The following is a 26,086-nucleotide window of genomic DNA, read 5'->3' as shown; positions in this document are numbered from 1 at the left end:
TCAATTAAAAATAATATATAAATATTTACAATATTTTAGTTGTTGACTGAATTATAATAATTTTATAGAATTGAATTCCATGCTTACTCATTGTTTTCCTCACTTGGAATGTCAGCGGCAGATTTGAAATCATCGCCCATCGCATTGCCCATCAACGAACGTTTCCTGTGCTAACGTGCGTGCAGCGCATAAGATTCAAAAGAATCTGAACAATAACAACGTTGCAGTAGCAGTGCGGTAGTAATTTAGATCAGCAGTTTGTGCTTTGCTTGTCATTTTCGGGGTTACGTTTGCACTCATAAAATTGTTTGTAGCAGAGGGTTTTCTATACGTAAGAGGCCAGCCAGGATGGATCCTTTAACTGAGGTGAGTATTCTTCCTAAATTTTGGTTATTCTGGGTTTTATCACTGTTCATAGATACGAGTTTAGGACTCTACTCTGCACTGTAGGAGACAGGTAACGTTAGTCGTTAGACAGGTTGACGTTATCTATCGCTCTCCTCCGTGGAGGGGATCCGTGAAGCCAGATGCAGTCTCCACGGAACATATCCCCGACGACCAGATACAGACCGATCTTTCGATCAAGGAGATAGGAGGCTAACCTTGTGGAAATCCCTTCTGAATTCTGGCACTTCTATTCAATGACAATGGCAATGCAATGCCAATGGGAAAATAGATTCTAGGCCTAACAACAGTTAGCTAGATATTTATCTATTTAATTGGAAGTGTGTATCCTCATGGGTGCATATGATCCTATTATCTAACGTTATTCTTATATATTCTATTAACATGATTAAGTATTATATTCTAACTCTAACCGTCTATGATTTTTGTTGTCCAGTTCCAAGTCCAAGCCTCATTATTATGCATTAATTCAAGAATTCAACGGCGCTAACGTTACACTTACGACTTAGTGTATAGTGAGGTCAGTCCGGGAAACCCGCTCATGAGGACCGCTCCCGCGTACGAGGACTGCCCCGCCTCATGAGGACCGCCCCCACGCCTCATGTGGACCGCCCCCATGCCTCATGAGGCCCCCCCATTAAATTAAAACACACGTGTTTTAATGGGCGCTCTGCATCGGTTGATTAAAACTTGATTTTTGAAAAAAAAAAACAGATAGGATTTTTTCTTCTTTTCATCATGGATAGTGGACATGTGTGTGTAACAAAAAATCACTGTGCAAAGTTGCGACAATTTATACGTCAGATGTGAGATGAATAGAAGTGAATAGGGGGGCCTCATGAGGCGTTCCCCCCGGGCCTCATGAGGCATGGGGGCGGTCCTCATGAGGCGTGGGGGCGGTCCTCATGAGGCGGGGCAGTCCTCGTACGCGGGAGCGGTCCTCATGAGCGGGTTTTTCGGACTGAGGTGACTGCACCTCGTCAGGGGCCCGAATACCGTCACCCCACTTAAAATTGTTTTGAGCGCACTAAACAAAAATGTATGCCCAGGACTGTGTTCTGTACGCTTGAAACTTGGCAGGGCTACCACAATCAAGCAAACTGTGGTGAAAACCGAACAGTTTTTCACGAAAATCTGAAATTTTCATAGGGCTTATGCTAGACAGTCTAGACAACTAGAGTAAGAGCCCCAATTTTCGGACACTTAAGCTTTATTGCAATATTTATTCAACTCAAATAATACTCTCCAAAATTATATCTATGATAATGTATGTTAAATATATCAACCTAATTTTTCCCAATATTTAATTTGTTAAACAGATCATAAAATTTCACAAAAACCCCAAATATCATCACCTTGTCAATTCCCCAAAATTCGGACAGCGTCTCCAAAATTCGGACACGCGCGCAATGTCAATACCCATACAAGGCAGCTGAAAAATCCGCGGGCGCCATACATTGTTGGCGCAAGGTCGCATCGGGGATGCTGCGGCGCCCTCTCTTGTCCGAATTTTGGGGACTGTGCACTTGCATTTAGCCCCTGTACATTTATTCACTGCATCGGCATGGCACGTACGGAGATTTTGTTTTTCTTTTGTTTTTGAGGATACCATCACACTCTTAGCTTGCGATAACCGAAAAATCTCGCAACAGAACGGCGTAATTTTTCAATTTTTAGCGCTTTTTCGGCGACCCCGATTCTTCACACGGGACCTGATTCGCGCGCACTTTGGAAAAGTTGCGGCGATTCCGTGTTTTTGACAGCAAAATTTGGGATTTTAGATGGATTTTTGGAGGTGACTCAGGCACTTTCCTGTGGTGAACGAGTGTGCTAGTGTGTGAAACGATGCGATATGCTTGTGTTGTGACAGTCGACTTTGCTGCATTGTGATAAGTGGGACGTGTCCGGATATTGGAGGCCGGCCGAAAATTGGGGTTCTTACTCTATAGGAATACGTGTTATAAGTCACCCGCACGCATCTTTTACGTGTACCTTGGTTACATTGTATGTCTATGGGAACATCACTGTCACCCGCACACGTCTTTTACGTGCTAAGTCTATGGGAGAGCGGGTGACGAGTTGCGGGCCCCTTCATTAGCGCGCAACTTTTTCGCATTGTTCGCGTTCGATGACCATAGCTGCAAATTTTCAATATCAATCAGTGAACTTGTGATTCCATTGGAATTTTCAACATTTTTCCTGTATGTGAGTTGGATTTCAAAATGGCGAAATGTGATTCAAATATGGGCAAACATTAACTATGACGAGGTGCGGGTCACCCAAGTACAGTCCGGGAAACCCGCTCATGAGGACTGCTCCCCCGTAAGAGGACTGCCCCCGCCTCATGAGGACCCCGGGGTTCCTCATACTGACCCCGGGGGGAAGTCCTCACGAGTACCCCTATTCACTTCTTTTTCATCTCACATCTGACGTATAAATTGTCGCAACTTTGCACGGTGATTTTTTGTTACACACACATGTCCACTATCCATGATGAAAAGAAGAAAAAATCCTGTCTGTTTTTTTCTTCAAAAATCGAGTTTTAATCAACCGATGCAGAGCGCCCATCAAAACACGGGTGACGGCGTGTTCGCACAATGCCAGACTGCCGCACCTAGCGGCCTGATCCGTCTAAATATTTTCGGTGCCTTTTTCTGCGGCTCGCACATCTCCGCGCGCGAATCAGCCTCGTGAAGCTGAAGTCTGACAACTTTTTACTTTCAGTTTCACACTGGTTTGTCAAATGTCAAATGATTTCCAAACATGCACAAACTCACCTTCCTTGTGGGAATGTTCAGTAGTTCACCTAAATGATCTCTCCCTTGCTTACCTTTATAATGCAAGTTTCTCCTCTTTCTTTCCTTGAACTATTATCATCTTTAAAAGAACTCTCTATTTTGTATTAAACCTTTTATTTTATTTTTTATTGTGTTTTGAGCCTATTTATAAAAGTGTTTAAAAAAGGTTATATCAGCATACATTTTAGCAGGGGACTGGGGATGGGGGTGGTACATATGGAACTCTCGCCCAATGCTTAAATTTATTGTTGGTTTGATTTGCCTTCATATTCTTTTGCCATGACTGCAGAAACTCTTGGAGAGAGCTCGGGCTCGCCGAGAGACTCTAGCACGTAAGATGGCAGAATCGAACATGTCGCCCCGCAAGACAACTACAACTACAGCCACGGCTCGTGCACCATTGAGGGACAACCAAGAGCACAACCGTGACATCCCCATCAGAAGTTCCATCACAGGTAGGAGCTTCCATACTCATTGCTACATGTGGCATACACTCCGGTCTCCTTGTGTAATGTTGAAGAGAAGTTCTGCAGTGCTAACGGTGTATATACATCAGGTCTACATTCTTCTCGGGCTAGTTTAATGTGTAGATACAAAGTCTTTAAAGGCCATAATACATCTCCAACCTCTTCTTCTACGTAGATAGTCAACAGGAACAATCACTGTGAATGTAAGCCTGATTCCTGCCAAGTTTCACCTGTAGATGAGCAGTTAATAACATGAATGTTAGCTCAAACAATCATGTAAGAAATAATTCACAAGACTGCAAAAGTTTAAAATTTCATATTTTCTTTATCTTCAGCTGAACGTAATCTTGTAGCATGTGACACCCGGCCAGGTGTTTGTTCTTTCCGTGTCTTTTAGTTGCAGTAACACCAAAATGTATGTAACCTCTATACTTCTATTTCCCCTCCATCTCTCCTTTCTCCTTCCCCCAACAGTATCACCCAAGAAGATGCGACAAATCGAGCCCACTGTAAAACCAGACACCCCAGCAATCCCTTCAGTCAAATCGAGGATGCAGCGTCTGGCTGAGCAAAGAAAGATGTGGAATTCAACAAGTAAGCAAATAAGTATTCATGTACTTATACCTATCAGCCCTTTCAATTTCTGCTCACCAATACACATTCGTTGTAGGATGTGATTTTACAAAAGGCCATTTTGTATGGGTATCCATTTTTTTTTTAATTCTTTTAAATGACAATCCTAGCCAAATAAACTAAGGGTTGGTTCATTTCTGTTTTCAAATGTAAAGACATTTTCTTTCAAGAATTGAGCTAAAACTGTTCAAATTACCTCTTCATGTTGAATGCAGTTTAATTTGTTGAATCCATTTTGCATGCAATAGCTATTCATTTGTAAGGTCGGCAAAGGATTGGCTTTCAGATAGTGGGGAACAATCTCTATTATGATGGGAAGCATAAACATTGTGTGCAGTGCACTCCATTATAATGAACACAGTAATAACGAAACTTCGGATACTACAAAGGAAAATTCAGGGCCCAAAATCATCTAGATATTTGCATGCACTTTATTCGTTCGGATATAATGAAATTTCCTTCTAACAAAAGAAAACTGCTGGTCCCATGGACTTTGTGACAATTGGAGTCTCCTGTAGTCGATTAAACTGGTATATTTTGTTTCCATCATTCGGTGTGTTTTGCTGCTCATACACATCTGCATGACAACAGCATCTTTGAAAATATTCAACCTGATCCTCATCATCACCTTTTGTTCCCACAGATGGAACAGAGGTCGACAGTCCCCAGAACGTGATCCCACCGAAGCGGCCCAACTTTGAGGATGAGGAGAACAGGAAAGAGACCACAGCAGCCGCTCCGAGCTCAAGCAGATCACGCTTTGCCGCCCTCGCCGCCACCATCAACAGCTGGGAGGACGACACAGATCACCCAAGGCATGAGTTCCAGAAGGTCAGTGTAATCAGCAGGAACGACTGTTGGTGCAGAAGATCTTTTCTGTTTTTTTTTCTATTTTTCTAGTTTGACAAATGACAGCACAATTGTCCAGTCATTTCCTTCCTTGTTTTTACATCCTGTAGCTTTGTGCTGTACTTTATTTCTTCCTGCTCTTTCTGTTTGTTTGTTTTTTGTCCCCGCCGAACGAGTTCGAGCAGGGGACTATGAAACGGGCTCCGTACGTGTGTGTGTCTGTGTGTCCGTGTGTCCGTCTGTCCGTGCGTCCGTGTGTGATCAAAATGTTCAAAATGCTACTCCTTCGCCATTTCTAACCCGATTTTGATTCTGTTTGCTTTATATGATAGCACTACATGGGAGCTTTGAAACTTCTATACAGAATTTCAGTTGTGACCTTTGACCTTGACCTTTGACCTATATTGTACATTTTGCTTCAAAATGCTACTCCTTCGCCATTTCTAACCCGATTTTGATTCCGTTTGCTTTATATGATGGCACTAGGTGAGGGCTTCAAAACTTCTACACAGAATTTTGACCTTTGACTTCTTTGACCTTTGACCTTGATTTTTTACCTATATTGTACATTGCCTACAAAATGCTACTCCTTCGCCATTTCTAACCCGATTTCGATTCCGTTTGCTTTATGTGATGGCACTAGGTGAGGGCTTCAAAACTTCTACACAGAATTTTGACCCTTGACTTCTTTCACCTTTGACCTTGATCTTTTTACCTATATTGTACATTTTGCTACTAAATGCTACTTCCGGCGGGGACATATTTTACGCACCGCGTAATTTCTACTTTTCCTTGTTATAGCATAAAATGGTGAAATATTTAAGTGAATATTCATTCACCATTCAATCTTGCTTAATTCCTTCATAATCAAATCATAAATATCTGAATAGATAACCCTTATGAAGTGCATAATTCCGAAAATGAAAGATGGTTGTAACACATCAGGCGCACTGTGTTATGGATTCCAATGTTCAGAATTACTTCATGACATTACATGAGTATGTTTTGGTCTCTGTGATTGTCAAGAATCTGTTATCAAAACATTCCCATTGTGATGTTCATTTTGATGTGAATTATCATGAACAGGAGAAGCCAGCCACAAGAAAGTGGCAGCCTCCAAAGAGGCCCGACTCTACCCAAGAGGAGACTCCAGTCCCCGCGAAACGCTCTGCCCCCCTCTCCTCCACCAAACATGAAGGCACCTCTGCCTCCACCCAGCCCTCACCCCCTAAACGCGCTAAGCATGAAGAGGAGGTGGAGACTACCGTAAAGCGTGAACCAAGCGGCAAAGGTAAGGCCACCTACAAGAGTATTCCATATTATCGGCATTCCTCCACAGGAGCCGGTCGTAGCAAGCCCTATAGGCACGTCTCGGTGCGTTCCCCAACTAAGCCTGTGTCTGTCACCTCTAGTTCAATTTCATCAAAAGCCTCATCTATCTCAAGTACTACCACCACCATCACCATAGAAGCTCGCAAACAGAGTCCCATAAAGAAGCCTAAATCCCCCCTCTCTGGCCGCCTCTTCGTTGCAGTTGGGACTCGCTCCGATGTCTCATCAGGTGATGAAACAGACGCCAGCACAGAGCAGCCCGTACCAGCACCCAGAGCTGCCAAGACATCGGCCACATCAGCTCCACACCGCAGTCCTGTCAAGACTCACATTAGCAGTGCTTCGCCAATCAAACGCCCCACACTGCAGGCCTGCACTGCAGCTACCCCTAAAATCCAGTCACCAAAAAAGCAGTCTCTGGCAAAAGAGCCTCCCAAAAAGGTGGTCACTATCAAAGCATCTCCCATCAAGCAATCTCTCCGTGAGAATTCCGCAATGAAAGCATCAGCCATTCCAAGGCAATCGACCACGATCCAAAGTTCCCCTGTCAAGCGGCAGGTGGACAAGCCGCGAGACGTTCCCCTGCGCAAGGGCGCCACCTCTGAGAACTTTGTGCGCGCAATGGCGCTGCTGCAGCAGGGCTGTGGTGGGGGCGGGGCATCTTCCAGACAGAAGGCCAGTCCGGTCAAGACTCAGCCCAAGGTTGGAGCCATTGCCCAGCGTATCCAGGACAGGCTGCGAGAGAACCAGGACAGCTGGCAGAAGAATGAGATCAACAAAAAGGTTCAGGTGAGACAGTTGTTCCTGAGTAAGCATGGCCTTTAACCTTTTTGATAAAACTGCATATCAATGACAGTAACAAAATACCAAACATTTTGATTAGCTGTTAGCAGCTTTGTTGGTCATTCTTACAATGTGCTATCAACTGAAATGTACATGTGCCCTTTCCTGTCCTAGACCAGTAGATACATTCTTGATTGGATTACCAGTTTGCAAATATACAGGATGAAAGCAATAATAGTACTAAAAATACAAGACTTCAAAACACGACGAGTGTGATACATGTCTGGAACATGTATGAGAAACTTCTTTTTTTTCAATGTGATGGCAGATCTCAAGAAATGAATCAGACATTTGATTCTTTCATCAATGTTTTATTTTTATAAAAAGTTTAGCACTGAATGCATATTTACAAAATTATCAGGATTTGCCACACAAAAGTAGCAGAGAACTATTAAATTGTATAGAAGTTAAAGTTGTTGATCTTACCAATTACCCCCTTTTTGCTGGTTTGTAGTAAGGTATGGTATTTTTCCATCATCCGAGGTGTTTTCTTTCTCTCCTATAAGTTAAGGGGGTTTCACACCGGGATTTGCGCGGAGTTGCGTAGAGTTGCGTAGCGAATACGCCGAAATCGGCAGCGTAGTCATTAAATATAATTGTGGTGATCCGCGCAAGATTTGCGTAGTCCCGGCGTAGGGTTACGTATGGTTGCGTAGGAAGCGCGTATCAACGTAGCTTATTCGGCGTGAAGCGGGCGTAGAGTTGCGTACATAAACGTAGGTCGGGCGTACAGGCCGCGTAGAGTTGCGTACAGTTGCTTACAGTTGCGTACTTCGGGCGTATGCACAAATTAATGAAATTGCAGAGCTACTTCAGCATAGCTTTATACATCTTATTCCACTAATTGCCTGCTGTTCAAACATGATATGATTGGGAGGTTAAATCCTTTGCTGGTATCTTCAGTTCTCCAGCATTTAGTTGTCCTAGAAACAGCATTCGCATAAATACGAACGTTTTGCAAAAAAGAGAAAAGAGAAGAAAATGAGATGTTGCAAGAATCAGAATTAAGAAGTGTCTGGGTCAAATCACGGCGACCAAGAGGCAATACGAACAACTGATGAAAAAAACTGCATGCCGCCGATGTTTCTTTATTTATCAATTTCATGTGAATGGAGCCACAGGCGTTCAATGAACTCCTGACACGAAATGCACCGAAAATTACATAATAAGATGCCAATTTCAGGAAATTTATAGAACTTAGTTTCAAACTTGCTATAACCTTCACTTGATCAAGATGACCAGCAGCATTATCATGAAGTAACTTCAGGTTCGTGGAGACACAATGCCCATCTGCCAGACATGTAATAACTGTAGAGTGGCAGCACAAGCAGAGCAACAAATCTGAGCAAAGGAACTACCTCATGGTGCCATGGGAAGATGAGGTACCCATCATTTAGATCAGTTTGACTAAATGGCACTTACTATTGCAGTAGCTTCCTCTTATTATTGGGCATCCAAGCCACCAATAACATGAGGAGACAACATGTCTTTATAGCGATTTCCCTGATGCTCCTCCAGAAATCTTCACTAGCCTGCCAACTTTATCTCGTTGAGTTTTCACTCATGTCTGCGTGCGCTAGCCTGGTTGATCACTATATTGTAGCCTATCTTCCACCCCAATCTCCATTTTTTTTTTTTTATGACTGATATAGCAGCTTCTTAGCCTCCTTGTTATAGTCTTCACAAGCCTTATAGAGCATCGGTTGCTATTGAACCCTCTCCATTAGAACGTGTACCCTTTCTTTGTCAGTTGAAACTAATGAGGATGGAAACACGTTCTGTTTCCTCTACTTCGGTGATTTTGGTAACTTCCCGGGGGAGCTTCATTGCCAGATTAGTTCACACAGTGCTGGCGAATTACCTGCATCTTGATCACCAGAGGTATGCGAATAATGAGCAGGAGAAGAACTCTTGCCCCTACAACAGCAATTTGCTCTTCGTTTTCGGCCTTTTTCAGTCATTAGGCCTGCAAAAATATAATGAAGACTCTAAGGGTACAGGAAGATACATTCACCAGCCATTGAAGTCCACTTGGATGAATGATATCATGCAGTTTTCAAACATGGATCACATTGGAATGCCAAATCTTCATCAATATTAATAGTCTACGCAATTGTAAGCAACACTACGTAAATGTACGCCAGGTCTACGCAAGTCTACGCAAATGTCTACGTAACAGTACGCAACACTACGCCATGTCATACGCGAGCCGAAAAAGTGCCTTCGTGTGAACACGGTTTGATGGCGTACCGTTGCGTATAAATAGCGCACATTTGCGTAGTGTTGCGTAGACTTGCCTAAAACCTGCGTATCGGTGCTCCACGCGGAGGCTACGCGAAAAAATTAAACATGTTTAATTTTTTGCGTTCATCTCGCGTACGTATTTTGCGTCCCTCGGCGTACTCTTCCATAGAGTTGCGTTCTCACAGCATACAGATGCGTAGTGTTGCGTAGTCACTACGCAACACTACGCAACTCTACGCATCTCTACGTAAAGCTCAGTGTGAAACCCCCTTTATGCAGTGAAACATTCTGTGCAGATAGGAGAGCTCTGTGTGTATTTAACTAGTTTTAGAAAAAAACAAAAACAATTATTTGTTTTCTCGCTGACAGGAAGAGCGGCAGAAAGAACTTGCCATCATAAGAGGTCGATGGGAAAATCCTAAGGCAGATGCAAGGGAACCAACAAAAGAGGTAAGTCTTTGACCCAGATAATTTTGGTCAAGGGGGCTTGGGAGGTCGTTTTGTTCCACATGCTTACACTTTGGCATGTGTTTACGTTCACTGAGTAATTGTTATTCTTTGACTGTGTTAGATCAAAGGGATTACCAGCAAGCAGCAAGATTTTAATGATGGTTTATTGACAGATGAAAAAATGGTGTGAGACAAAGTTTTAACTGTAATTCTAAGTATATTGTACAAGCATGCTCATGGATGAGAATACTTCGATGATGATGATAATGTTGATTGAGGAGGGGGATGAATGTTTCTAAAGTCCTAATGAATTGTGTCTACTGCTATCAATTTATTTGTTTCCAGAATCAAGTGTTTCCTGAGAAGCATGAATCTCAGTTCAAATTCATGAAATTCTTCATTGAGTTCTTTTATGAATGAAAAATCATTGCAACTGATTTGTCGATGAGTTGCAATGATTCTTAGTTGTTTGAAAACAAAACAGCCAGAAAATGTGTAGATTGCAAATAGACTTTTTGTGTTTGCCTACTACTAAAGAATAATGAAGGAATAAAAAAAATATATATATATATGCCCATTTGCAGAAGTAACATGATATCACTAGTTCTATGTACCTCCTGGGTAACAAATGATTTAAAAAGTAAACAAATTCTACACTAACAGTCCGTTGTGTTTTTGTTTTTAACCACGCAATGACTTGTAAGCATTATGCCCTATCCCAGATACTTTTAAAATTGTACGAAAATCCATGAATGTAGTTGTCAAGGTGGTGTATAGTACATAGGCATCTAGACAATCAACAAATTCATGACAATTGCTGACAACTTTCTCTTGAAACACATTGTCATCTAAAGAGCGATTCCCATGTGCACATGGTTTAGAGGATTTCTTATGAATTATGTCTATTGCCCTCAATGTTAGACCCAACTACAACCGGCTCCTGAAGAAGAGCCCAACGTGGAGGAGATGGAGGAAGAAGAGAATTACCAAGGACAGGAGACTGAGGAGGAAGATATGGAGGAGGAGGGAACAGCAGAGGAGGACGGTGAGTGTGTGGCCTGGTTGGCATGGCAACAGTCTCCCATTCTTTCATCTTGGATGTTTTCTCAGCATTGGTGGGATCAGGGTATCAACTCATCATGCACTTGTTGTAGCTGTCAGTGAAATTACTTCATTTCAAAGTTTGATTGGTGGTATTATGCCTGCATATATGACAAACAGATATTTCATACCAAATTTGTAATAAACAGAAAAATTGAAAATATTGATTTGGTTCTTTCACCTGTGTTTTTTCCATTTTCACAAATATTTGCTCCTTTAACGAAAGTGTTTAAGAGCTCAAGTCCCATGGTCTAAGATTGCACTGGTGTATCAATACTAGCTTTATTTGTGTGCTGTACGATTAATCCTTCCCATGTTGGGAAACATCTAACATGCATTTTAGAAGGAAAGATTGCCCTTTGTATTCCACTTAATGTTTCAGTACGTTCCAGTCACTGAAGTTGTAAGTATGTAAGTTGCCCAACATCCCATTAATGTGTCTGCTTCTGTGATTTGTTTTGTCCATATCTGAGAGATGAGTGATACACTATCAGCATAAATGTTTCATGACCATAATAAAGTCACATATATAGAGAGTAGAGTGAAACAGCAGTGTGTCAGTATGGACACATAATTTGGGACTTGTGTATGCCGTATAATTTCTTGCTTTTATCTGGTTGCCTTGTTCTTTTCCTGTCACATGCTAATTCATGGCTCTGTAGAAAGTGAAGCAAACTACTCTGCAGATGAGGAAGAAGAGGAGGAGGAGATCGTCCCTACTGTTGCCCCAAGAGAGACGGCTAGCATAGAGGAGAACAGTGGTATCGTTGCCATGACGATAGAGCGATCGGCAATTCCTGGGAATCAAGAGGAAGACCGCCTGGTAAGGAAGTTTGAGCCATGATGCCAAGTATGATTGCTGAATATAAAGCAAAGCATTGTGGTAGAAAGATCAGGAATGCTTTGCTTGAAGAAAAGAATGCACATATATTTCAGGGATAGAACACATGTAGATACTTCCTGGATGTTGCTGCGTAATGAAAATTAGTAGTTGGCAGGCCCTTCATGCTCCTGTGATGTAAAAAAGAAAAGTATGTCATTTTCGTTGAGATGAGTGATACATATAGGAGTTGTCGTTTTACAAAACATCATTCTATTTTGAACGTATGGATCAGCTTAGTGTGGATGAAGTTATTGCTGGTGTGGTAGATATTAACACATCCATTCAAGTTGCCAATCTAATATGAACTTATGCATGGTGATCCAGAAAAGACCTTTTTCACCTCAGCAAGTGGAAGATTCTGTGAGTATTACAGGAAAATTGTCTTATTAAAAATACCTTTATCTGTTTACTTGTTGAACAAGCCTGAACTTTAAAAATGTATTTTATTCTGAATATGTAGTCAGCTTCAAATAGACTTTAAAAGAATTCAGTAGGGCTGTCTGAAAGAGGATTTTTAACACCATCTCACTGTGGTTTGAACCCTCCCTTCTTTCCCAGGATGTGGAGCAGCCGGCGGATGAGAGTGAGGTGAACATCAGCGACGTGCTTGGTGACATTGATGAGCTGATTGTGGAGGCTGAGCAAGCCATGCAGGCCGAGCAAGCCAGGAAGGATAGCGACAGCAGCGAGCGGTCCCGTGATGAGCAAGACATTCCCACAGCCAACCCACAGGCAGACGTTTCAGGCTGGGACTATGACATCGACAAGGTACCACTGGCACCCCATCATGTTGTTATAGAAACACTTTCACAAGCTTCCTGTCCAATTCCTAATTCTAACCCTTGTCAGGCCATGCTGTAAATGCCAGATTTCTCTGTTTCATAAAGAGAATGCCATGCATTTGAGTGAAAGATGAACTATCATGTTTAGTTTCAACAGACCATTTCCGGAATCCCGCTTAGATAGGTAGAGAACACTGATATCATTCTAGGAGACTCCTGTATTTCCTGCCCTGGCTTACTGTTGTAAACATTTGCAAGGGATTAGAGTATAGATTCTTTCTTCACGTTGACTCAAGAGCAGATGGCTGACACATGGATGTATTTCCACAAGTGGAGATTATTTACTGATGTGCCAATGTCTGTCATTCACATAGATTTGAAACTGATTTGATTCTACTTCTCTTGCTACATCCTTTCATAAAATCGGGCAATTTACAATCCAGTGATGTCAGTATATTACAAATCAGTCCTGCTGTTTTCCCTTTGTTAAAGTCCCTGTGCTATTCTTTGATGTACATATGTGCCCTGCAAATCTCTCTACAGATGGAACCAATCTACGCAAGTGTTACCAAACCCAGCAACGCCTCTAACCCCAGTGGGGATGGTGAGGGGCCTGTCCCAGCACCCCGCCTCAGGCGCAAGAGCTCATCTGACAGCTCCACCTGTTCCTCCACCGTGACTCCGCACAGCCTGGAGAGCTACCGCTCCCAGCAGAAGGTCACCAAGAGCCCGGCAGCGGTCACCCACCGTACGGTAACCCGTGAGACTGCGGCCAGGACTGTGGTCAGGGAACCGTCCACCGCCTCCAGCATCGCATCCACCTCTTCTGCACCATCTTCCTCCTCAAGGAGAAAGGATGGCGGACAGCATCCCAAGGATCGACAGAGGAAGGATGGCAGGCGGAATGCCAGAAAAATGAACCCCAGGGACAAAATACAGGTTTGTGGAGCTCTTCATTCTCACTCCCCCTTACCTTCCACTTTTTCAAAAATTTGGTTTTCGAAAATCACTTCCACACCTCCATATCAATTACTACAGGAGTGTCTTGGATGAAATTAGAATGGTCATTGCATGTACAATGCTAGCTGCTTCTTCTTTTTTTTCCAAGTCTCAACTTGATGAGTTTGAAGTGACACTTGGCTGTGATAAGGTCCATCTACACCGTTATTAGGGTGCATGTGTGGAAAATAAAGTCATTTGATTCTCTTGAATACTCATAAACCTCCAAAGTCATAAAATGGTACTCCATCACTAACCAGGGATCTGCAAAGTTTTGAGACTTTTGTATGGTATTGACATAAAGAATGCATCTGATGATTTGTCTTGACATTGGGTGAAATGGCATCTGATATTATGACTGGTGATGGGTTTTTGATGGTCTTCATCTCTTGTCCAGGCATTGATGGAGGAAGTGTCCGCCCAGCAGAGCATCATCCATCAGACCAGCCAGGCCCTGGAGCTGATTGCTGCTACAGAGGAGTACCAGGGCACCAAGGAGGAGATTGAGGCTGAGAGACTCCTGGTTGTTGCAAGTAAGGCGCTCACTGGCACAACACACACACTCACATACTTGAACAAATGATGTTTTATTGTCTGTGTGTTGTTTTAGACGGTCATTATATTATTCTAAGCTGCTGATATCTGTGAGTCAATTTTCACCACACTTTCTGGGTTATTCACAACTTGGGCTATCAAATATGCTCCTGATGAAGAAATGATATCCCTCTGGCAATACCCCTTACCTCTTTCCTTAATCTTCATGAAAAGGATGTTATTCCAATTTCTGTGTGCTTTTGTAATGTTAAGAAACCACATAGGAATGCCCCCTTACCCTCAATCAACTTTCCACTTCTAAATGTCCTCCCTCATCACTCACTGCACTCTGCAGCCCAGCGTCGCCAGGCTTGTCTATCAGAGATCCAGTACCTCAAGAACCCCATCGCCAAGCCAAGGCCCATCGTCACAGAAGACGGAGAAGAGATTGTCCCCTGCCGAGGGTCGGTGACCATCAGGGACATCCGCCTGCCACTAAAGACCCAGTATCTCATGGCCCTGGACTCTGGCAGAGGTAGGTTTCAGTAAGGGATACCATGTCTTGAGGTGTTCTTGCCAAAACAGGTGTCTCAATGTACATGAACTTTGCAGATTCAAACCTCTTTGAAACATTTGTTTTACCCCCTTTAAATTATAACTCGTAAATTGTCATTTTTCTGTACAAGAGCAAATAATGATGAGAAGTGATTTCAATTTTTTTTGAAGGCACATCCAAAATGAAAGCTAGAAAAGTGTGCCTCCTCATGGGATGGACATGGAGCTGGCATGGCACATACATATTTGTTGAACAGAAAATTGATAACCTCTGAAAGTAATCATGATGTCCTGTCAAGTTATGCTGTTTTATTTTGATATCATCTCATCAGCTAAATCTTACCATGCTTTAGACATAATTTCAGTACTTATTATCCCTGTGCTTATCTATTCTCCCATTACCTTTATGTCTTATATGCCCATCCTTTCCTGCTTTGAATACAAAACATTCTAAAGATGATTTGCAGTTGCTGTTTGAAATGTTTCTAGTTGGCCTTTGATTAACAGAAAACCCATATTGTTTCCCCATTTTAGGTGACGAGGAGTTTCCTTTTGTTTATATTATATATTCAGTTGGAAATAAAAAGTCAAAACTTTGCCATCGATGGTCAGATTTCCAGAAGTGATATGCTGTAATATGTTTGTGTTTGTCCTTCTCGCGTACATAGACCAGGCCCACCACAGCTTCTTCGTGATCGTGCGATGTCAGGAGCACGTCATCGCCACTCAGATCCTCTCCACCCGTGACGTCAGCGGCGACTGCATACACTTCAACAACATGGTTTGCCTGTAAGTCCATCTCACTTGTATTCAGGGCTTGAGGATGATCTTCTTGGATACTGCTGTTGTCTTATGATGAAAATCTGTGGTACAATTTTCTTCTTTGGTTTGTAGTGCAAACAATATTGACCCACCATGTGTACTGAGCTCAGAGAGGCAACTTTGTGAGGCGACCTTAAGTGTATCACATCGTTCTTTTGCAGATTATCAAAAGTCAGTCATTTTAAAATTAAAGGTGTAAGGTATCTTGCCACAAAGCAATTCTGCATTAAAGTAATACAACTGTTAATATCATGAGCTTGTATCAATCAAGTCTATTTTTATGAGCGGTGTTTGTGTGTGTCGGGTGACATATTTGTTTTGTGACTTATTTTTTTCTACCACGATTCCAGGAATGACTTGGGCAGTGATTTTACCATTGAGGTGCTGGTTTATGAGATGAGGGGAAGATGCCCCACCCTGGATGCGGTTCACAGCAAGAAGGCTGCAACTTCCAAGCACGGCTGGAGCCTGACACCAAAGAAATTAAAGTCAGGAGGTTCCACAATGAGGGTAAGTTAAAATGTGACCTCATTATGGTTCATTATGAGAGACAGAGTGGTTTTTACATAATCTTCACAGACTTTGCTCTACGACCTTTCCAATTATCATGCTTTGCCATTTGTGCACGTAACATTTGAGATGATTCTGTATTTTTTTAATTGGCATTTCATAGAAAGTATTACATTATCTGATAAAAATCAAATAAGCAGAGTTGTCAACCAGTATGTCTTTATGACATATAGTATGGGTTTTTTCTCATAAAGAATTTTTTAATTGTTAACATTTTTTCCACAAATATGATTCAACTTGCTTACTTTGTGTAAGTTACCCATGTTTAAACCTAAATAGGATTTGTGCCTTCAAAGTATATATACAGTTTGACCTCAATTATCCGGCCTCCTTTTATCCGGAAATCTATATTATCCGGACGTGTTCACGCAGTGAAGGACTTTTTTTTTCATCCAAAAATTGAGAAAAAACAGTGACTTTAAACTCAATTAAAATTTCTACAAAACTCACACGATTTACCTACAATATGCCCGACAGAACTAACATAAATTCACACCACATTATCATCGTAAAAGTAAGCAGTCATGATCTATAAATCCACCAAAAGAACATGGATGGAAAACTTGTCAGTAAATAACGGTGCAGTCGAGGCCATATCGCGATCTTGGACGGCAGCTATATACATTAACATTGTGTCTCCCATATCCGGCCAATTCGCTTATCCGGATGAGCGCCGGTCCCGACATGGCCGGATAATCCAGGTCGAACTGTATATATATATATATTCATTGTTCATCAGTATGTTTCTTGATCTGTGGAGGTTGGCAATGTAAAATAAGTGATTGTTTTTTGTAGAAACTCCCCATTTTTTTTTTTTTTTTTTTTTTTTTTTGGAATTTACAATCTTCAGCAACAAATGTTCTTAGAATGTCCTTCAAAGAAGTTAAATGGAGTACAGAAGAGCTTCCATCCCACATGTTCCTATAAATTTGTGCTAAATCTGTAAAATGTGATTTGAGTATTTTTCAGGTCACAAAGTTTCAGTGAAGGTGTGGCCTTGGTAAGAGCTAATTAGCCTGTGGCATTACTAACAGTATTTCCTGTCACTTATCACATTTTTTTTTCTGACATGCAGCATGGCGGGCGCAACCCCCAGTCCCCTGCCCCCTCACATCAGGGCTCTGTCCGACAGAACAGCTTCGCCATGGTGGGCTCAGTGCGCCTCTCTCTGGCCAGCTGCCAACTCAAGAAGGTCACCCTGTCCAAGGTGGGTCATGTTGTCCATAGTGGTCAACTCCCTGTACTGCAGAAAACTGTCAACTGGTAATATAACAGGCTTCAGTCATCAGCAGATATCGTTTCATTTTACCATTTGAGGATTTCCATTCACAGCTAGAAGCATTACATTATTTTCTAAATACATGGGAAAGGGCAGAGATAATGACGTACATGTGCTTAAAAGGAGCCACTGGTATCTACTCTTTCAATTGCTTGATGAATACTACATTGCAAGAGGCTCCTTGTTCTTTCAAACTATCCGTATATATCACTAGGAAATGATACTCAGTGATGTGAGCACATGAAAAACAGGTGTAATTGCTGATGAGTCGATATCAAGATTGTTATGTACTAATGCTCACATGAATTGCACAAGATATGAAACATTGCTTCATTTACCCTTCCTATGGCAGACTTGCTATTTAAGTCTCCCTGAATGTACAGGAGGCTTCCTGCAATATGAATCATCTCTTCACTTCATGTCAAAAGAATATAAAAGCCTCCCTGATTGGAGAATAATTATTATTTCCACAAAGGCAGGAGGTTATGTTTTCACTGGCATTTGTTTGTTTGATTGATCGATTGTTTCCCTGTCTGAGTGCAAAATAACTCAAAAAGTTTTAAATGGATTTGGATGAAACTTGGAGAAAAAGTTGATCATGACACATGAAACAGATGATTAAATTTTGGTTGTGATTTTTATAGGATTTTAAAAAATCTTTTTGCAGATAGGGTCAATACACTTTGGGGTTCAATCTGCGCGTATTTGAAGTTTGCATACATTTTGTAAGCACTCTAAACCGCATGCTCTGCTCGGGCAAGGTGCCACGTAGCTGGAAGCTGATGACGTAAACAAAAGGCTTCTATATTGTAAAATTGGGGATTTTCAGCATGCATGTATGGGTGGAAATGAGCTGCTTGGCAGAGGTCTGCACTCTCAGAATGCTCTTCTAGTTGCATACCGAAATGCATAGAACTCAAGTATCTCCTCAATTGTTTTTGGAACCTCCTTGATTTTGGTGAGTGAATGTTCGCACACCTGCAATAATGTGTTACTTGTACTTCCACCCCATGGCAGGTTCCCTTCTTGTCGCCTCTAGAGGGCTCTGTGCACCTGACGATGTCTTGCCACACGGACAGCCAGACACACGCCGAGGGCTTCCTCACCATGTTTGACGATTGCAGCGGCCTAGGCATGTGGCACCGCCGCTGGTGTGTGCTTCACGGAGGCAACCTGTCCTTCTGGAAGTACCCTGGTGATGAGAAGCGCAAGGTAGGCTTTGCTCAAGGAGCATGTAGTGGTCAGTATGTGGCTTGCTGTCATCCACAGTGACTGAGAATTTCTAGAAAGTTCTGGATTGTCTCTCCATTCGAGAAACTGATATCTCACCCCATATTGAACTATTCTAGCAACACTGACTGCCTTTGCAAAGCAGTATATATAGTGTCACCATAAAGGAGCGGTCAATATATTTCATTCGTTATCCAAAATAGGCATCAACAGCAAACAATCATGTTCTTAAGTTAGTCAGCCAACACTGATCCATCCCCATGAACTAGTCAAATGTACTGACAGCCAAGTTAACCACGGTCTGCCAATGTTTGGTCTAAACCTCTAGAAATGGCAAGGGTCTTGTAGAGTATCACAGTTTTCCCGTTCAATCCTTTTCCTCGACCTCCAGGATATGTACAAACAATTTCCCCCTTGTGCCTGCAAGTAGTTATAACTGTTTCATGAAGGTCACTAGAGGTGAATTCTCAATGGCATGATTATTTGGGCACTACAGATTTGCCAATAGTCACCTTCGATCTCTTATTCAGCTATGATAATTTCTGTTCATTTTTTTTTTAAAGAAAAGTAATTGCATGACCAATACATGCATACTCTGAGTGACAATTTTGGCAGGTGTCATGACTGCTATGGATATGGGACTCAAATCTTTCAGAATTTGTTCTGATATACCTTCTGCACATCTGTTGTATTCATTGACTTTATCGTATAGACTTTGTATATCTTTCTAATCTATCTACCACGTCTGTGGCGTACAGCCTCCCATCGGCACAGTCAATCTGAAAGAGTGCATCACACAGGAGGTCCGTCTCATCTCCCGCATCCACTGTGCCCGCCCCAACACCTTTGAGCTCCAGACCAGCCGGCCAGCCAGCCGCGCCGACCGAGACACACTGGTCTCCAAACACAACAACTCACACACCATCACAAAGTAAGTAGCGCTGCATCCTCCGTTACGTCCAGTTTTTCATATTTTCTGATAATATTGAATCATGTTTGGTCTTTTTTTTTGCCTGCAACTTCAAGAAATTTAATATCGAATGCTGTGAATGATATTCAATGTCTCAAACAGCAGGCCAAAGGGCTTATTACTGTACAAGGACTGTGAACTAAAATGCTCTGCTGCTTCTAATTTCATTAAAGACATTAAACAGTACAAGCAAAAATAATCATGTGCTCTTATTTTCACAGTAGCTTCTGGTCATACGATATGCAAACAATTTTCCAGAATGCGGAAATTTCCACTTCAACAGTATTCTGCGCAAAGGGGCAAAGGTTCTCTCAAGTGTAATCTTCTTGTTCCCCCTCCAGACATCTCTTGTCAGCCGACACCAAAGAGGACCGGGTGGAGTGGACCACCGCCCTGAACAAGACCCTGCTGGAACTGAGGCTCTGGTGCAAGGATGCCGCCAAGCCGGTCAGAGAATAGACCGCGCCTCACGCCCCAGAGAACGTTCCAGACAACACACCACGCAAGCCTCTCACTCTCTGTGTCTTCTTTGGCAGTCTTTCAATTTGTCAATGCAGACAAGGATATAGAAGAGCAGAGTACACATTAATATCACATTTGTGAGAGATCCATGTCTCCGATAGATAAACATGTCAGCCACTTATGAAGTAGCTAGCTGTAACCTCTCACTGTATTATGTTCTTTGAGGGAAAGGGGTATCACTTCTCTGCTATCCATCTTTTGCTGTATGCATTTGTCTTTGCACTTTTGTGTTTGATTAGCTTTGTATCTCTTTCAACTTTGATGTCTATGGAGGAGACATCAAAGAACATGTGTGCGATAAAATTTCATGTTACAGGGAAAAAAAGCAAACAAATTTAGAGTTTCTCATGGGGAGTGCACTCACAATGAGAACAAAATATTGTTTTTTGTTTTTTTTTTCTCACATATATTCATTGCTGCTTTGTTTTCCAAGTTCTCATATACAATGTGCAAATTAGTATGAAAGCATCGATGCATATCATACGTAGTGCTTAAAAGTTACTATCTTTGTGCAGAAGGCAATGTCTTGTTTTATGATTAATGACCTTAGTTTTGTTTCAAGAATTGTAATTTCATAGTGAAATATATACACATCCACTCAGACACAAGGTGAAGTTAATTTCTTTTTGGATTAATGTGTGTAACAGCTATACATATGTATATTAAATGCCAAATTTCACAGAAAATTTGTCACATCAGAAGTAAGATTGGTTGGGATGTCTTAGCTTTCTTGGTGGTAAGTACACGTATCTAGTCTTTGTTTTGAAAGGGACCGATTGCCTTCGTATCTTCAAAATATAATAACTGGCCTGTTCCACTGAAAGAGTTTAGTCCTGTTAGACTAATCATATTGTTTCAGAACAGTTAAGAATGGCTCTGACTCTTGGCTTTAGATCATTTTAGAAATACTTTATGTAAAGAAGATTGTATCATTGCACTCCCTGGATTATTGACTGATGGGTCATAAGGTTTACAGATTGATGTATGACGGCTTTGATGTTGGGAAGAGTTGCCAGTACGACGCTGATGGTAATGTAGAACACTGAGAAAGGCTTGTAGTGTGTATCAACATTTACATATGCAGAACCAAAGTTATCTCGCCTTATACCATTGTTCTTGTACATACATACAATATTTTATCTTTATATATATATTTTTTGTGTATGAATACGACAAGCATTTGTGAATAATTATTTGTGTGGCAGAGTAAGCGTGTGGCCGACTGGAGAAAATGGCTTTAGTGGTGGCACCTAGGTGTGTAATGTATTCTATTACGGTAATACTGACCATAGCAATTATGGTAGCAGCTTGAACAGAGTTAGATTTTCTGTTTCTTTGTTTGTTTGTATACTGGCAGCTTTTGTCCACCATAGTTCATACATGCATAGCAGTTACAAAATCAAAGCTACATAGACGATGTCTCGCAACCGACATGTTATCAGGTACTTAGATATACGTATATTCAAGCCGCTATTTTCAGTTTGGGGCATACTGACTTCGTTTTGCATACCTCGTCAAATCATTTGCACAATTGTATCTGTGTAGTCCCATTATCTATCGCGTAGAACAAAATGAAGTATTAGCTAGATTGGCTTGACAGTACTCTGAAGAAATAGACGATTAGTGCTGATGCATCCTATGGTTAAACAAAACGTGTATCATGTATTTTATCTCATCATACTCTCAGAAACTTATACTGGGTCTCTATTCTAAAGGACATAGCGTAAAATTGGTTCACATGAATTCAAAGATAAATGGAAGTTAAATGTCGGGTTTGGGAAGTGATTGATTTAGTGCTAAATATATTGATTAAGATATTGTTGAAAGTATGTATTGTGGTTGAAAGTAGATATTTTGCTGTTCAGTGACATACTTCTTGTATTAGCTGAAAACACAGAGGAAGGAGAGCTGCGCTACATTTTCAGCATAGGCAGGCAAGATGTGTTGTGGAAATTTACCTTAACAGTGTTATGGATCACGTTTATATTGGCATTTCATTGCTGATTACTCTGAAGTATAAAATTTTTGGAACTCAAGAAACTTCAGAGGAGTTCTAGGGGGATATTTTCCACACGCATAAAGTGCACAGAATGTATCTTTCCATTGATATACATGCCAGTGTATGTAGTATACATGTACATGTGTTTCTACTAGCACACTGCAGGTCTACATGCATGTACAGTGGCTTGCATGCAGGTGTTTCCCACATGCGGTGGCAATGAACTGTACATTGCATTGTACAGGCTCACATATTGATCAGCGAAAGCCACGGTAGAACGAGGGCACCTCACTCAAAGGCACAAGGTTTTGCAACCTTTCCCTTAGTAAACTGTAGATCACAATTGGTACGTAAGGGACAAATTTTGACAGTCTGTTAGTAGTGAAAGATGACTTTATTCTATGCTTGTAATTGTGCGCTTGATATGTCATTCACAGAAATTTGGAATGTCCACTTCGCCTTTGATGTACTGTAACAGTCATTTGACTTTACTTTGTCACATCGAGATCTGTCTGTGCATACAGGTTCATTGGTCAAATATTGGGACTGAGCAAAACATGTAGAATGTCTAGAACCTGTGTCTGTGATTTACAGGTTTAAAAAAATACAGCTTGGGAGTAATTACATGCAAAAAAAAAAAAATAATCATAAAAGTAGGGAAATGAGAAGAATGAAAGCTACGGAAAGGTGCAATAGTGGGTGGTAATAGTTTGGTCGGAAAAGAAAGGGAAAAGTGGATTTTGACAAGCATCTGACATGGGGTGAGCTGTTTATGATCTTTGGCTGTAATGTTGCAAAATGACTGTAAATATGTAGTGATTGTGCCGTATTTAAACATATATTATGTATATGTTACACCTAATCAGATCATACAGCTCACATACACGAGTGTAATTGTATGTAAAATTTCTTGTGGTTGGTGTATTACAACCAAATCAGGCATTTTCAGACAGGTAAGTGGTACCAGGTCAACTTTTTACTATGTAAGGTATACATGTTAGAGAAATCTTAAATTTGAAATACTTATTTTGTTTAGAGATTACATTTGGTATGATTTACTCTCTCTATTGTCTCAATTACATTATTTCTGTTTAATCGATAAAATTGAAAGGAATTTTCATGAATTAAATAGGTTTTTACTAAGTTACAAGGCGTGATTATTAACTGTGTTTTGCATCCGTGCATATTGGAACTTGGAGTGAAGAGTGGTGTATCTTCAATTCACATTTCATGAAGGAGTTACATATTCTTATCTACAGAAAACATGTATATGATAGGAATGATGGGATACGTATCATATATCATTGATGTTACCACGAACTGATGCAATAGCCCATGCGCATGATAAACCTCATTTTGGATAAATCACATTTAAAGTTTTATGTATTTTGGAATGCGTATTTGGGTACATTAAGTGAGTAATCATTTGTTGAAATGGACATTTTTGGAATCTACAGAACCTATGTTTTGAATGTTATATGTTTTAATGAGCAATCATAATCAATGGTGTCACGCTCGGTTTCCAAATTAATGTGTCACCTTGTGGTAGCTCCCGGAAGCGGAAATACGACCTTTACGTTTTCACAAACAGACACATTAATTTGGAATCTGAGTGTGACAACATTGATTATGATTGATCATTAAGACATATACCATTCAACAGCATAGTTTCTGTATATTCCAAAAATGTGCTTTTCAACAAATACTCAAATACGCATTCCAAAATACTTAAAACTTAAAACACGATTTACTCAAGATGAGGTTTACCGTGCGCAGCCTGTTGTGTCAGTTCGAGGTTAACATTGATGATATGTACAGTAAGCCTCTTGTCAATCATCATTCACGGGACTCAAACTTTTTACACTTGCCTACACAGAGTTAGCGCTATCTTAATTAAGCCACCTCCAGCTCATGAACATGTGTACTGTTGTAGGATGATATGACCTTTTGGAATGAACAGACGATCAAGTTTTGCCATGAGACTCACAAGGAAATAAATTTCAACGTAACAAGAGCTGCTAGGTCTGTGGACAGTCCTCGGTGGGTGTCAATAGTAAAGACAGTGCCTACTAGTATCTACGAAGCAGACTCCAAATCTATATACAGCGGGACCTTGTTATTAACAGGTTGAATATAACAAAACCCTCTTATAAGCAGTTGATTTTTGCAGGTCCGAACTCATTTCTTTGGGTACGCTGACCTAAGTGAAAAACATGAACATGAACATGGATTTTTTTTCAGGTCCTCGTTTATAATATGGTTTCCCCTGTACAGTACATTTACCATCTCTCTCTCTCTCTCTCTCTCTCTTACCTCACACACACACACACACATATCCACATGTGTCCTTCATTCACTCAACAATGAAATACACATACCATTTATGAATACAGGTTTTAAAACCCTTACTGTCCTGTGTGATTCTGATCTTCACTCTGTTCCATTGGCTGTGTTATGGCTGTGAACATTATGCTCTAGCATATGTGTGTGTGTGTGTGTGTGTGCACTTACCCATGGTGGAAAACGAGGACATACACACAAACTTTACATTTAAACCAAGGACACCCAGCGAACCGGGGACGTCCTCAGTTCACAGACCATTCCAGACGGTTTGCTTTCGCATTTAGGGGTACATTTGTAGGTCCTGTAATAAGTCCTCAGTTGTATGGTAATATACGAATGAGTTCTCGGTTGACAAGATTCCTACTTACACACAAGTCCTCGGTTATGTGGTAAAATTCTTGTGGGTAAAACATGTCCTCGATTTCCACCACAGACACGTATGTGTGTGTGTGTGTGTGTGTGTGTGTGTACGAGTGTGTTGTCTTCTGGTAAAAGCTCATATGTGTACTATGCATGCAGAAAAGAAATTTGAGTTCTGACATGTGAAGCCTGAAAATAAAGTTTCAGAGACTCCAACCCCAAGTACCTTCTGATCTGGATATTCTCCCGCCTGAACCCCTCGCAAACGGGAGACTCCAACTTGATGTGCGCGAAGCGCGAAGTCCTTGGGTCATTATAGGGTTCTATGCTCTCTCGTGCTATCTCAGGCTTATTTTCAACATACGATGGCACTAAGTAATAATTCAATGAATCAAATCATATATTTTGGCTTAAAACTTTCATATATCATGTGCAGATGCTATACATGCATGTGTCTTATGAAATTGACTGGCATCTACAAAACCATACAAGCGGGAGACACAGAGCCAGGGCAGGAGAAATTAAATCTCAAGCGGGAGAACGGGAGATTTCGTGAAAATGGGTTTTCGGCGGTACACCTCCCGTCGAAAGCGGGAGAGTTGGAGTCTCTGAAGTTTACTCATCAACATTCACACATCACAATCAGGGTGGTTCCAAAGGAGTGAGCCTTTTAGTTATTAGATTCAATGCTCATCGCTTCTTAGTTATCGGGTTCACTGCTGTCAACGACAGCAACACATCAGCCACACACGTGATGTACGTGATACTTGTACATTGTATAGACTACCTGACTAGCTGTACATGTATTTTCAAGCATGCATGTACAGATGTGACTGGGCACATACAGTGGCCAGCAATATATCACTCTATACAGTACCTTGATTACATCAAGTGATGTACACATGTATTAGCGAGTTTTAGACCTGCGACACGAACGCTCAGACGACGCAGCTTTGTGGGTTGGACAATGGAAACAGATGTCTCGCACATATGCAGAACACCAGTTTTTGCCTAATTAGCGTCGTCGCAGCATTCGCCTTGCAGATCTAAAGCTCGTTATTGTTACAGAGCATCACCTCGACAAAAAGGTTGCACCAAATGCTGTCCTACATGTAT

At 41.3% G+C, this 26,086-nt stretch overlaps 1 protein-coding gene across 1 annotated transcript; it reads left to right on the top strand.

Moving 5' to 3' along the window:
- Positions 1-213: 213 nt before the first annotated feature.
- Positions 214-20,205, top strand: LOC139716181 (uncharacterized). Its single transcript, XM_071627742.1, has 18 exons — positions 214-366; positions 3,493-3,658; positions 4,145-4,264; positions 4,947-5,134; positions 6,239-7,273; positions 9,941-10,021; positions 10,943-11,066; positions 11,785-11,945; positions 12,564-12,773; positions 13,331-13,726; positions 14,184-14,319; positions 14,676-14,855; positions 15,544-15,664; positions 16,048-16,207; positions 17,343-17,474; positions 18,564-18,758; positions 19,535-19,707; positions 20,088-20,205. The coding sequence occupies exons 1-18, from the start codon at positions 349-351 to the stop codon at positions 20,203-20,205; spliced, it is 3,714 nt and encodes a 1,237-aa protein (XP_071483843.1). The 5' UTR covers positions 214-348.
- Positions 20,206-26,086: the final 5,881 nt, after the last annotated feature.

Source organism: Diadema antillarum, unplaced genomic scaffold (genome assembly GCF_040938485.1).
Source record: "Diadema antillarum isolate AM-2024a unplaced genomic scaffold, OU_Dant_1.0 scf00000062, whole genome shotgun sequence".
Classification (NCBI taxonomy): Eukaryota; Metazoa; Echinodermata; class Echinoidea; order Diadematoida; family Diadematidae; genus Diadema; species Diadema antillarum.
This window is presented reverse-complemented; position numbering and strand designations above follow the sequence as displayed.

Coding starts and splice junctions, on each gene's coding strand:
- LOC139716181 (XM_071627742.1), top strand. Junction 3,659..4,144: donor CATCAGAAGTTCCATCACAG/GTAGGAGCTTCC, acceptor TTCCCCCAACAG/TATCACCCAAGAAGATGCGA. Junction 18,759..19,534: donor CTGGTGATGAGAAGCGCAAG/GTAGGCTTTGCT, acceptor TGTGGCGTACAG/CCTCCCATCGGCACAGTCAA.